At 33.6% G+C, this 14,476-nt stretch overlaps 1 protein-coding gene across 1 annotated transcript; it reads left to right on the plus strand.

Annotated features, from left to right (window-relative positions):
* Positions 1-14: 14 nt before the first annotated feature.
* Positions 15-14,336, plus strand: LOC123714651 (retinaldehyde-binding protein 1-like). The gene is made up of 6 exons (XM_045669009.1): positions 15-113; positions 10,723-10,981; positions 11,463-11,684; positions 12,365-12,558; positions 12,709-12,825; positions 13,315-14,336. Exons 2-6 carry the CDS (start codon positions 10,729-10,731, stop codon positions 13,555-13,557), a joined length of 1,029 nt encoding a protein of 342 aa, XP_045524965.1. The 5' UTR covers positions 15-113; positions 10,723-10,728; the 3' UTR covers positions 13,558-14,336.
* Positions 14,337-14,476: the final 140 nt, after the last annotated feature.

Genomic DNA, 14,476 nt, shown 5'->3' on the forward strand with positions numbered 1-14,476 from the left:
TTATGACAGTTGTAAAACGACTCTCACAGCGGTGAGTTGTGTGCATTGATTTAACTATTTTGTCGTGTGTGTTTGCTAAGATTCTGTGTGGATTGGACAATTATAATTACGAGGTAAGCTGGTATGTATTTTATTTAAAATCAATGAATACGTTTAATTACTAGCAACAACTTTAATTTGTCGGTTTGAAACGGGTGCTTACACTACAAGTATTATTGAAATAAAACCGTATTTTATCAATGGATGAACCGTAAATTATGTATTTAAATAGATATTTGTTGTAAATACGCATTCATTGGTTTTATAACAATTATTATTTATTAAAAAATGTTGTTAATATTTGATCCTGTTGTAGTCTGTTTCTGTATTAAGAAAATACATTTACAAATATTTAAAAAATACAGAAACAATATTGAAATTCACAATTTATTCATATTGGTTATGAATGTACATACTAAGTAATGTACTATGTACGCTTAAAAACGTTAATTTTATAAAATAAATATTGAGCTTTTATTCATACTACTGTAGCATTGAAAAATTGATAAGTACACAATATTTTTTCTTTAGATATATACATACGCACCGCATGGTACAATACCCAATAATATTACAAAAAAATCAAAATATTAATTCATAGAGGTAACTTAATGAAGACATATGGACGTCAATAAAAAAATGATTCAAAATTTACATTTACTGCGAGTTCTCAAATCATAGGCGTAGAGCGGACCAGAGAAACTACAAATACTCTCCGTCTTTAAAAAAAATCAGTTCCGTTTTAGGTCTGGACACACGCCGTCGAATTTCGTTTTAGTCGGTTTCCTCACGCTGTGTTCTTTCATCGTGTGAGGAAGTGTAAGTGTGAGTGTCCATGGGCGGCGGTATCGCTTCACATCAGGTGAGCCTCTTGCCCGTTTGCCTGCTATTACATTAAAAAAAAAAATCGTTCGTGCGAATGTAAATGCGTAGATAGAAACTCCATCGGTGCACAGCCGGCGATGGAACCTAGGACCTCAGGCATGACATTACAACACTGTTCCTTTAAAATCGCCATGGTTTTTTTTTAAATCTCTATAACTATTTGAAACCCGTTAATGAGAAAACGCAGAGCGTTTCAAAGGGATTTCCCTACTAAATTACCTATAGTATTAATATATAGGATGTAGAAAGAGCAATTTTTGTCTTTTTGTAAAGTACAATTGTAAAAGTCGTCAGCCTTGTACCTCTTGACCCTGGTTATTTGATATAAATGCAATTTGAGTCTTGCGTTTTACACCAGTGCGTGATCAATTAACACGCCCTAGTACAAACAAATCATTGTTAGTTTTTTTTTACATTTTATAGATAAAATCTCTTAATTCAAGCAATAAAGAAATGAACTCTTAATGGTTTGGTAATATATATAGCTACTCAGGATTAAAACATGGTAGAATTGTATATTCGCTCACAAGCAAAAGTTATCTTATAAGTACAGACTAGGCAAATAACAAAAACAATATAAGAATTTTTATAATTATTTTTTTTGTAATGTCGATTCTCGATTATTTTAGGGTCGTATACAGCACTATTTGTTTCATTCAAAAGGTTTACTATTTTTTCTTATAATGAAATCTCTTCCTACATATAATAATAATAATAAAGCCACTTTAATTCCATAATGTTAAAAATTGCATATCAAAATGGGTGTGAGTTTTGTTATTTCTGTTTCTACGTGATCTGCGTGCCTTTTGGGCAAAGGCCTCTTCCTGAACTTCCTTCCTTGCTTCCCCAAAAACCTTAACTATGTCGTCAGCCCATCGCTTTTGTTTCCACATTTTTTTCTGGCGGTCCAGCGGCCAAATAATATAATATAATATCTGGTCATCTCTCTCTTTAAGCGGCAGTTCATTACTGGGCGTCGGATCCAGCAAGGAAGCACCTGGAGCGGACTATCTGTTTCCATCTATCCAGCACCTCTCTTATAACAGTGTACAGTTTTGAGGAAGATGAGTCTTTCACCTGATCGGTCCATCTGGTTGGTGAACGGCCACGTGATCTTTTGCCTCATGTCGTAAATATCAGACATTAATCTGTTCACCAGGGAGAATTTCCGGATTCAACCCACCAGCTCCTATTCCAAAGTTCAGCCTTTATTATTAACATTTATTCGTACAAATTTGTTTTCTCTTTGACTTAAGATCTGGGTCACGTTACAATTTATCGTTGAAAGTGAAATCTGACGCCCAACTGCTTTCATTTTCGTGGATCATTTGGTAATTTTAAATTTTTTATTATTACTAAATATACTAGGCTATATATATTTAGGCCATACACTCCGAAGGAATCCCAAACATATTCCCAAGCAGGTACTTGATTGGTATCCGCGGAAGAGTGGCCGTTCCAAACAAATCTGGCGCCGAACAGTTGCAGACGAGGCAAAGAGAGCCGGAAAGACTTGGAGCGAGGTGAAACACGAGGCTCAATACCGAACGCGATGGCGACTGACTGTGGACGCCATCTGCCCCATCCAGGGTTATAGGACATTAAGAAGAAGAGAAGATGTTGATATAGATTGAATAATTGCTAGAAGGAAGAACAAAGATCCTCATGTAATAGTTTTCTTGTACAGCCTCTTGTCTCAACTTAAAGCCGCTCTTGATTTAGTCAGTTAGGCTGCAACAGTTTTTTGTTTTTTAAATAGTTTTGTCACTATGTATACAATATGGACTCAGTTTCCGCACATCGACGCCCAGTTGCATATCCGTTAAGTCCTGGCTAATTAAGCGAGCCTAGCTTATTCTAGACGCCTGACAGCCTCTACACAAGGCACTGTCTATCGCACCAAGAACATGGCACAGTTATGCCACTATGTACATCAGATTTACGAGATAAATATGTTTTTATAGAATTTCGTCTTGTAATAAAGTTTCCAATAGTTATAGTGCAAAGGTTAAACGATCACAATAAATTTTTTTTCGTTACATTTTTTAAGATCCACAAATGTTGGTTATAGGATTATAAAAGGCGTGTTATAACAAATGTTGTATGTAACAGGTATATTTTCTTAGTTTATATTACGACATCAGCAACGAAACTGTGCTGATGGACTGTGTCAACATAAGCGTGTTTTCAAGGCTGCACAAGTCATAGTTGATGTCAACAAGTCTTGATTTTCAGTAAGATTTAAATCGAATTTCGTGTCGTGGTCCCGACACTAAAATTATTTTCTTACCTTAACACGCTCTGCATGTATTGTTTGTTTTACGAGTGTGCATTTACCACGAATTTATTTATTAACAGATATATTACGAAATAAATAATATTTGATGTACCTATCCTGAATCAGTTTCACAGATAACAAAAATTATGTATACAAACATGACATGGCAACCTTAAGACCAGTAGACAATTTAATATTTAGGCGATCACATAGAGAAGACGTCGTACACAATATTATAATTATATAATGTATGCTTAAATGTAGTAGTAGAGGAATACAAAAACAGGTCGACTACAATGTGAGAATTGTGTAAAGAATACATTATGTGAAAAGGCGCGCGAAACCTAATGTACTGAATATCGTGTGTGTTAATCCTTCTTTTGCATAACTTAAAGAGTAAAAGGTGGTATATTTTTTTTAACTGGTACGCTAAGATATTCATAGTTGCGTTAGTCATACAATTATGTAGCAATAGATGTGACATAAATTCTACTGGGTTTAATAAGGAAACGTACGCTCAGATTGCCTTAATAATATTGCTATGAGAAATTTAAATAGCGTATTTAATCGATTGATTTTATAAATTCTATAACGAAACACCATTTATTTTAAATAATTCCTGGCCATACGTAAAGGTTTTTAAGAAAGTTTTATATTTGTTGGCTGATTGTAGAAAAAATCAGAACACAGAACCTTTTTTTTACAAAGTTCGATATGTGCGTTGCTGGCTAGTTATAAAAAAAATAAAAACATGACAGATTTTTTTTAAATAGAACATACCTTTAAGAATCCTTAGAATTAGAATAAACATTTTAAAAAGTATGTATATTGTTAGGAGCCTATGCAAATTATCTTCTCCTAGAAACATTTACTATGCGTGAATTTAATAAGATTTATTGTTACAAAACAAAAACGTAAAATTATTTTAGAAAATACATATGAAGACATTCTTGTTGCTGCCTAAAGCGCATATCCGGATAACTGGATAACATTGTAACACAAGTACACGGGCTTGTGCGTATTAACTGTATTTATATAAAAAATCAGCTTGCTTAAAGACCACTGCAATCCGGTATCTATGTCGCGGCGAATCGTAAAATTTAACGTTTCATAAAGTGGCCAGCTAATATCGATCCATACATATTAAATAATTGTTTTTTTTAATAATTTCATAAATGTTTATTAGTAATCATAACAATCAAGTATACAGTATTTACAATTTAACCTTTAACACTGGCAGCATTTACTCGCTGTATTGCTCTGAGGTCACCGGTTTTATCTACCAGGCGGCAACTAAAATCTGTAATATGTACTTCTGTGTACCCCACGGCCCAAGATATTTACTTTGTAAATACAGTATACTTGATTGTTAAATAAATTAAATTCTATAAGAAACATGATATGTTAAATACAAGGCTAAAGAGGGCCGGCGGCTCTTGGATTGGAACTCCCAACGACTTTGGAAATATACAGCCATGACTCATACAGTAACTATATATATATATATTGTGTTCGGGCGATAAGCTGTTTTTATAATTAAACTCTGATTATTTCTTATTCTTGATTGCATATAATGGTTAGGTTTTTAAGTAAATGCTTTTGAGTGAAATAGCCAAAGAAAGAAAAGATCAATTTAAGGATCCGGCCACGACATATCAACTTACTTACAGTGTTGCCGACCTAAAATAATAAATCACAATTCACAATGGTATGATTCACTCGGTCTCATTACGCTTGGCTGGCCTGTACTTTCTCCTGAGATTTCCACTAGGTCAACTAATCTGACGCTTATATACTATTAGTACACAAATTTGAAAAGCCTAATTAATTTGTAGGAAAAGTTGTTAAATTGCAAAATTGTTTTTTAATTAGAGGTGAAATTTACAATTCGAAATTCGTATAAGTGAACATCGTATGCTTTTATAAATTTGTGTATGGTAACATTGGTGTAACCATTTTCATTGGCTACCTTTTTAAGTAAAACATACTTGTGCAAGGCTTTTATACGGACAGGTATATTGTGAAATACACCTAAACATAAAGTAATAAAGATGTCTTTACAACAAGTATTTAAGCCATTACAAATAGTTAATAGTGGAAGCATAAAAATGTACAGCATTCAAGTTATAAACCCAAATGGTTAATGAAGATTAACATATGAGACGTTATATGCGTGGGTACCGTCAAATTTTATGAATGACTTAATCCCCTGGCGTTGCGTAGATGTGGGGTCTTTTTACATCTTCTACCGCACTTGTTCGGATTAATAGATGAATACAATTACCCAAGTTTCATTATCGGAAGTCGTCAAATTATGAAATTCCATCCGCATCACCTAGACGTGCGTAGTTCCACAATGGAGCCTTTTACAAGGCACCTTTTGCTACTACTATGTGGAGCCAGTTGTGCACTGAAGGATTTTCGACTTAGTCCTTCAAGAGAGGAGCGTACCAATTCTTATAAGGCCGGCAACGCACTTGCGACTTTCTGGCAATGTGGCGATGGGCGGCGGTATTACTGACCATCAGATAAGCCTCTTCCCCATTTGCCCCCTGTCCTAAAAAAAAATTAGCAAAAAAATGAAGTTTTGTCTCCAACATACAACTGATATATGTTGGAAACAAAAGAATGTTGCACGCAGCAATTACTTACGCGGTTGTATGCCAGGGGCTTAGGTAGAATGCCTAGAGCCATCTTCGGGCCAAGGTACATTTTAATAGTGTAAATTGAACTAAGTGTAGACTGTAGAGATTACACCATTTAGTATGAGCGTGATAATTTATATTGACGCATCACATGTCACTAATTATATGATGACCTTTCTAGATTAAAGGTCTGTAAGGTAGGAAAAGTCCCTCCCCTTACGGTCGGCCAGTCTAATCACTGACTAGCCGGTGCAAAGCCCACAGTCGAAAATAGTCCAAAGGCATGATTCAGGGATTCCCATATCACCAAAAGAGCGTACGGATTCTTAAAAGGCAAGAAATGCAGTTAGAAGTCCTCTGGCAATGTGAGTGAGGGCGGCGGTGTCACTTAACATCAGGTGAGCTTCTTGCTCGTCTACCCCCAGTTATATAAAAGAGAATGACGTAGTCGTACAGATTATAGATGTTGCTACAGATATATGGAAATATTGCAGATTTTTCTTATTTTTTTTGAGTATATCATATTAACGCGATCAAAACAATATGTCTGTCGTGGTACCCATAAACATGGTTCCTGGTACTTAGAATTTATTGTTATTGTAATTGATACATATATGGCATGTAATGGTTCGCATGACAAAAGGACGACTTCAATATATATGTTAATTTTAATGAGTGATTTGTTGTTGGAATTTTCCGATAACTATTGGTATGGATTGGTTCACGTGATCAAGTTTATTAAAATGTGTTCAGCGAGGGGCGCAAGGAATTTATGTTTTACCAGAAATTAATGTTATTATCGTAACAAGAAAATAGCATACAATTTACTAAAAGGCGCGAATGTGCAGGTATAACTTAACATCAGGTGAGACTTCTGCCCGTTTGCCCCTAGATATAAAAATCAGACTTCCTGTGGTTCATTATGCAATTGGTTTAATACAGACACAGGAAAATATTTTATTTAATGTGATTAACATTGAACAATATTGTTTGCTTTAGTACAATGATTATTTGTTAATATATGAGAAATTAATTCTCGATGGTAAGCACGTGTAACCCTCGGACCTCAATAGAACCAGGTGCCCAGTACTCAATGTCGCAATATTTCGGGAGGTAACGGTGAAAACTGGGTGCATCGACCGGGCATCAGTCGGGTTTAATAAACCGTGGTGTGATGTTCTATCCCGAAATTCGAATTTTGAAAATGTGATTGTAAGTTGGTTGGCTTTTTACTTTTTTGTACTATCAAAGACAATTCAAAATGGGTTTAAAAATTAACATAGTCTGTGTCACTTGTAGCGTCTTTAAACAAGCAAATATTGCGTAGCTTTGAACAGGATTGTAGAATTTGCTTAATCGCGTGAAATCATACGTAAGGCGTTAAAATAATTTAGCCTGGCTGGAAGGCGATTATTTTAATAAGTTAATTACATTAAAAGTTGTTATGACGCATTTAATGTTTGAAAAGTTGTTAACATTTCTTAATCGTAATTATAAGTTGCATAAGTAGTTTGATCTAGAATGCCTCAGATTAATTATTATTATTTAATTATTTATAGGCAAGTAGGTTTCTTTGTGATAATTGTTTGAACCAAGTTGATGTTTACCTACATCCATAGATATAGTATTAATGGACTTCGGCCGGGGTTTAAACGCTACAATACTTATGCCAACTCCTACTTAACTTCAAATACCTATAAATTTCGATTAAACATAAAAATTTTTTTTAATAAAGTAATTTAGCAAATTAGCATTAACAATACAGTCAAGTAGTATAAAATAGCTGTAATTTCGATCTTGGAGTCTTGCAACCTTTTTCATATTTCATTTATTATGCTTGGAGTTTATATATAATGTAGTTTGTTGATTAGGTTCTAGGCTAAATATAAATTGTATATAATGTGCCTTAAATTACCCCCTAACTAAATGTACCTACCAAAAAGTCGTCTATTTTGATTCCCCCTAACTCTGGGGGGAAAGAAGTTGGCATCACTGTTACAATATTCTCTTCGGAATATGAACTATACTTTGAAATAACTAAAGCGCGTCGTTTTGTACTTAATTTTTATGCGATTTACATACATATCAAACTACACTGGACTTGTAATACGAGTATATCCATTTCATTATCCTGCATACCATTTTCGTCTTTATTTTGAGATGTATAAATATCATTGTTCCTTGCGTTTTGTAACCTTTAGTATGTTACTGGTACGCTTCTAGACTTTAAATTGCTTTTAACCTTTTGATACAGTTCTTGGAAAATCAATGACATTTGTAAACTTTATAAATTTAGCTATATTTTTTAAATATAGCAGTATGTCTTAATCTCTATCGCTAGTAGCCTCGCTGATACATTATGGAAGGAACTGTCAGCTCTGGATTGCCATGACAGTCGAATTACTATAATATATTGTTTGTGGATTGTATAAAAAATCTTGTTGTAAGCTGTCATAGTACCTATTACGTTCTGGAAGCTAGCGATCACAGAACTGTGCCGTGCCTTCTTTGGGTGAGGTGTTGCACTTGTAAATGATTACATATTGATTTTATAATAAGATAAGTCCAAACATTTATAAATCCATATTTAGTCACAATGAAATATATCATTTTCTAAACAGACATATAAGGAAAGAAATGGTTTCCATTTCATTTAACGCGTATCTGATATTATATTGCGAAACTAAAAGGATTTAACCTTCAAACTTATGCGCACTTTCACTTAAGTCAACTTTCTCATGGTAAAAGTTGTAAATTTATATCACAATGGGTTCATGCAATTTGCTCAAATTTGCTTTAAATCTTAAGTTACTTAAAGAAAGTAACTGCGTACTTGCAGAGCTATTTCCACCACGCTCACATATCTAATTAGTAAAAGGTATACCAGGATTTTGATAGGTTGTCATGTAGAACGGATGAATGAGAAGTGGATTACAAGTATGATTTACATACCAGGCAACCGTGAATGAAGCCGGGCTGGGTAGTCCCTGACGATACCTGGACGTATTAGATAAGGGCCAAGTTACAAGTTCCCAAAACTGACGAGTTTCCATGGTGGGTGAAGCGATAGTGGTATTTTGGGACCGTAGTAAGTGGTCATCCATGGTATTTGCCTACCCCTTCGGTAAAGACGTTAATACATAAATAAAAGTATTTTGATCGAAAAAGAAAGTATACTGTTGTGTTAGGCTCTCGTATACGATTTGTATCTTTCGGTCTTACTTCTGAGGCTTACTCCAGGTTCATAAGAGTCCTTGTCTTCCTTGTAAATAATGAATATTTTGAAATGAGATATATTAAGGCTCTACCTAGCTTGGTTATGCAGCGAACCCAGTATTTTTTCAGTGTAATGTGATATTGCAGATATATTGTATTCAAAGCTAACGAAAACCCCTTTAAAATAGGACGCGTGGCAGGTGCGCGTCATATTGTAGAAGCGAAATGTCCTCAATTTTTCATATTGTGTCTGTGTAAAGATTGAACATCTTCTTGAAGAGTATAGAGTAGAAACTATATGTTTTTTGGTATACAAGGAACAAACCAAACTTTGAAAATTGTTTAATTTTTTTTTAATACTGTATATTTGTGTTGGAAATAAATACTTAGGTATATTCTTCAATTAATCTTGGTGTCGCATACAGCTTCCATGGCCCATACGAGCTAGGGATAATGAAATCTTTCATAATGGAACTGTTATGTTGTAATATTATTATATAATCTGTACAATATAAAGGCTGTATTATGTAACTGCTGGTCAGTAGATCATGGGGTCTCGAATGTGGGCCAGTGGTGTAATGAATAAAATACCGTTTCTTTGAAGATGTTACGGTATTCTGCTCCATAACTTGGGAGTTTTGAAATACGCATTGATGGATTTCAAGGTCACACCTACATTTTGTTTATGTTGATTTTCTGATATCGGATATTTTGATCATTTTGACACGGGCCGTACTATTCTTACTTAATTAATGCAAGGTGGATAAAATCTATTCCCAGGTATCAGATTTCATTTGAGCATTGATCAACTGCCGACATAGCTCACGTGGCTGTGCCAAATTTTAATAGCTGAGGATGCGCAATACATCTTACAGAGTTGTTTTAAAATGTCTTAATAGGTTCAAGAAGTATTTAAGATGGTGTTTTATAACGATACATTTTTATATCGCTCTGTCATATTCCTTCGCCTGCTGATGTTAGGCTACATCTGTAGGGCTTAAGGATCCGTTCTTCGGGAGGAGGAGGAGGTTCTTAGGTCTCTCACCCTCTCGTGTACTTAGTTATATAGAGCAGTTTGCTTATACACACACTTCTTCTTATATATATTATACTCGTGTCACGGTGTTTGTAAATAAACTCCTCCGAAATGACCTGACCGATATACGTTAAATTTTGTATATATTTTTCGACACCGTAAATTGTTAATTAAATTTTTTCTATAAAAATACATACAACCCTTAATTTTTACTCCTCTACAATCAAAATTATTTTTTTATTTGTTAATAAAAACTTATTTTTATGTAGAGTACATCTTTACATAAACTGAGTTTTATGTAGAGAAAAATTGTCAGAAAAATCTAAAAAGTTTTCAAGTCAAAAGTCTCTTGGATAGCATAGCAAAATGGTATGTACTAAAAAGGTTGGCTAAGTCAAATCATAGTAAGGAGAAACGAAGTTCGCGGGGGCAATTAGATACAGAACAAATACTCCTAACATTTAATATACATATATCAATTTAAATACACATTTCACAGTCCACTGGATCGCAAGCTGTACATTGTCCTATTTCATCCACCTTTATAAGTTATAAACGCGCGACGAAGAATAAAACAGAACAGTTATTTGGCAAATTAAAATCACGTAATCTTTGATTTTCAGTTAAACATGGCAACATCAGTCCTACAACCTGCTGAATGTCGTCGTGACCCAAAACTTGACCATCCCTCTCTCAGGCTCTCTGAAGATGAGCGCCAAGCTATTCTGGAAGCTAAGGAAAGGGAAACAGGGGAACTACCTCCTGAGCTTCGTGAAAGGGCCAGGGTAGAGATAAGGGAAGAATCTGCGTTAAGGGAGGAGGCTCTCGCGCAAATGAGGCATTTTATTGAGAAGCATCCAGCGATTAAGAAGTGTAGAACTGGTGAGTTAATTTACAAGTTCTTTTTAATATAGAATATAATTATTATAATTGTTAGTTCGTAATTAGTGTTTATAGGAATTTAATTAAACGTAATTTATAGGAAACTAAGAAGTACATCTGTTTATTTCAGTAAGTGTAAATATGCTAGAACTACGCCCATTGTATCGTAGGTAATTCTCGTTTATCTATTTATCTAACCGAATTCTCTGTGAAATGTTGACAACACTCAGAACTAGATTGTGATAAATTACACGTATTGCAATATTTATTTATTTCGTTGAACGTTAGATATTGCAACGAAAAAAAACAATCATACTAAACATATAGCCAAAGATGGTATACATAATATAAACAAAAGGGTTCAAATATTTTGTAAAAGTGTAAAGTGTAAACAAGTCAAGGCTTAAATAATGGTCGTTGTATGTACGGGTATTTTTTACATAGTTGAGTTTTTGTAGTTATGGCGTTTTTTTTTCTTCAGATACCCCCTTCCTACTGAGATTCCTACGTACCAAGAAATTCTCAATACCACAAGCCTGTTCCATGCTCGAGCGCTACCTGACAATACGCCAAATGTATCCCCAGTGGTTCCAGAAGTTAGATCCATTGGACCCTAAGTTGGCGGCAGTTATAGATGCTGGCTACCTGGTGCCTTTACCCAAAAGAGATTCAGAAGGGAGACGGGTCGTGCTTTCTTGTATGGGTGAGTATTGTATATATTTTCTATTTAAACTAACTTCATTCGAACACTAAATAGATTACACTCTGAACTTGAGTACTTCTTCGTCGTTTTCTGTCAAATTGTGTTAACGGTTTGATAAAACGAGACAGATAGTAATTTCTTTCATACTCCTGCGCCATTATGATAGTTAAGTATTTATTTTATGAGGGTTTAGCAAAGAAAGAGTAAATTAAATAGAATCTCCAATTAAACCCGTAAATAAGATCTGTAAAATTGGAATATATAAAAAGCACTTATTTAGTTTGATTAATCATAATTAATTTTTCAGTTAGTCATAGTCAAAAGTTTTTTGGGTACATGGTGACTGACACATTTTAGAATCACTGCGGGAAAGCAGTGTATGTGCAGTGTGTACAGCGATTAAGACAAAATATATAATGCCTATTTTAACTTTTAATTTACAAAATTAAATTATTTATTAGTATTTAACACGTATTTGTGATGATGTTAAAATTAATCCGGTAATGTTGATATGATTATCAAAAAGGATCTTTCTGTTCTTAATTTGAATACTTTCTTAAGAATAAATTATTAAAATTGGTTCACTGACGTAACGTATACTTTTTAAGTCTCTGTAAAATTAGCAACATTTTTAAAGATATTACAGCTATTTTACATCACTCAATTAATCATATTTTTAGGTCGATTTGATCCTTACGGATATGACAGTTGTGTGATGGCGCGAATCCATTCTATGATCGTTGAGTTGCTTTTGGATGAGCCTCGATCTCAACTCCTTGGATACACACATGTGAACGACGAGGCTGGTATGCAGATGCCCCACGTGTCATTATGGTCACTAAGTGATGTCAAAGTCATGCTCAATTGTATACAGGTAATATCTATGGTTAAGACTTTATGTATATGAAATACTTTGAATACGTACATGGTTATTATATTTGCATTTGTGTTTATCCCCATAATTTAAAATTATAATTGATTCAATTTTGTATCTTGTCGTAATAGTGATATCTACGTTTTGCAGAACTCTACCCCAATGCGCCACAAATGCACGCATTTCGTCAATATTCCCCACTATGGTGTCAAATTCTTCGAGTTTGCGGTTTCTTTATTGAGCGACAAATTAAAAGATCGTGTTATGGTAAGTTTTAATTGTAGTTAAGAAGTAAGCAGAGGCAGAAAAGCAGATAACTTTTGTGAAAATAATTTATTTACCACGCATATCCTCGCTTGCTAAGTCCTGACATGCCCCTCTCGCTTCATCCACTTTCACAATATTTATACCAATGCATGCTATTCGATAATGGAAACATTTCTGAAAAAACTTAATATTAAGAATTATTTAAATCGAAGGTATATTAATTTAATGTATTTTGATCGAGCTCCCTGAAAACATAATTAAAGTAGTACATAATTTATAGTTATTTTATTATTTTCAAAAAACAACATGACCAATTTATATTTCGCGCCTTTAGCCGTGCTTAGTTACCATAGAGTATAGGTTAGTTGTTCTAGAAAGATTAGGTCGAGGCAAGCCAAAAGGGTTGCCAGATGGTCTATTCACAGATTGATAGGATAAACATTTAAAAAAAAACTCATATATGTATGTATATATTACTTTTATTTCCAGTTTCACCGGAATACCGACGATTTGAACAAGCATGTTGATGCCTCAATACTGCCCAAGGAGTACGGAGGCACCGTTCCTTTGAAAGACATGATCGAAGAACTAAAACGCAAGTTACTGAAGCATAGAGAAGACTTACTTGCACTTGATGACTTGTGTATAGATTTACATGCATTAGGAAAAAATGATTTGACACAAGATATACATTCTACTGCTGGTTCTTTTCGAAAACTTGAATTAGACTAGGTTTTTATCTCTTAAAATGCCTACTTATTCGTATATAAATTGGGTGGTATTAGTCTACTTATGTCTATGAAATAAATATTTTAGTTGTTTTATGTTCAGCACCTAATTTAGATATGTTTTGATATTTATAGTGTTTAAAAGCAGGCTTTAACGAAATATAATATATATTTATAATAATTAACAATGAATCCTTGTGATATTATTTGAAATTTTAACTGAAACATCGACTTCTTAGTAATGTAAGTTTAAGTATGATAATCAATATAAAAACAAAACAATTGTTTTACTTAACATAAAAATATATAAAACAGTTAACTTGCCAGCTGCATTCATTGTGAAATATTTATATATTCGTTCAAGTTTACGAAATTAACATTCAGAATAAATATAGACCCATTTAGATCAGGTTTAGATCTCACTTTATAAAATTAAGTTGTAATATTGTAAAATCATAAAGCAAATTGAAAAAAAAAATTGGTTGACTATGGTATATACGCGTTAATTTAACGAATAGTTTGTATTATTTTGTTAAATTCACAACATAATGTATTAACATATAACTAAGTTTTTTTTTATAAAGGGGAAATGGTAGCCCTCGGTGGAGTCACGTTACCACTAATGGATTACAAAAAGGAACGAGGAAATTTTATTTTGATGACAATGATTATATGATATTTCATAAATATTGTTAATGCATAATCTATGCAGTATTCTATTTTCTACGTTTGAAGTTCTCTATTACAAGTTTTAGTTATTTTTAAGTTAATTTTGTTTGAATAATAAAATAAATTTCAGGGAAAAACAGTTTTTTACTCACCTTGGACGGCCTGAATGCAATTAATAAAAATATCCTTGAGTACTGTTAGCAAGTTAATAATCATACTATCCTAAGTAGTAACTAATCGAGATGACTGTTTCT

This window comes from Pieris brassicae, chromosome 9 (assembly GCF_905147105.1).
Source record: "Pieris brassicae chromosome 9, ilPieBrab1.1, whole genome shotgun sequence".
NCBI classification, from domain to species: Eukaryota; Metazoa; Arthropoda; class Insecta; order Lepidoptera; family Pieridae; genus Pieris; species Pieris brassicae.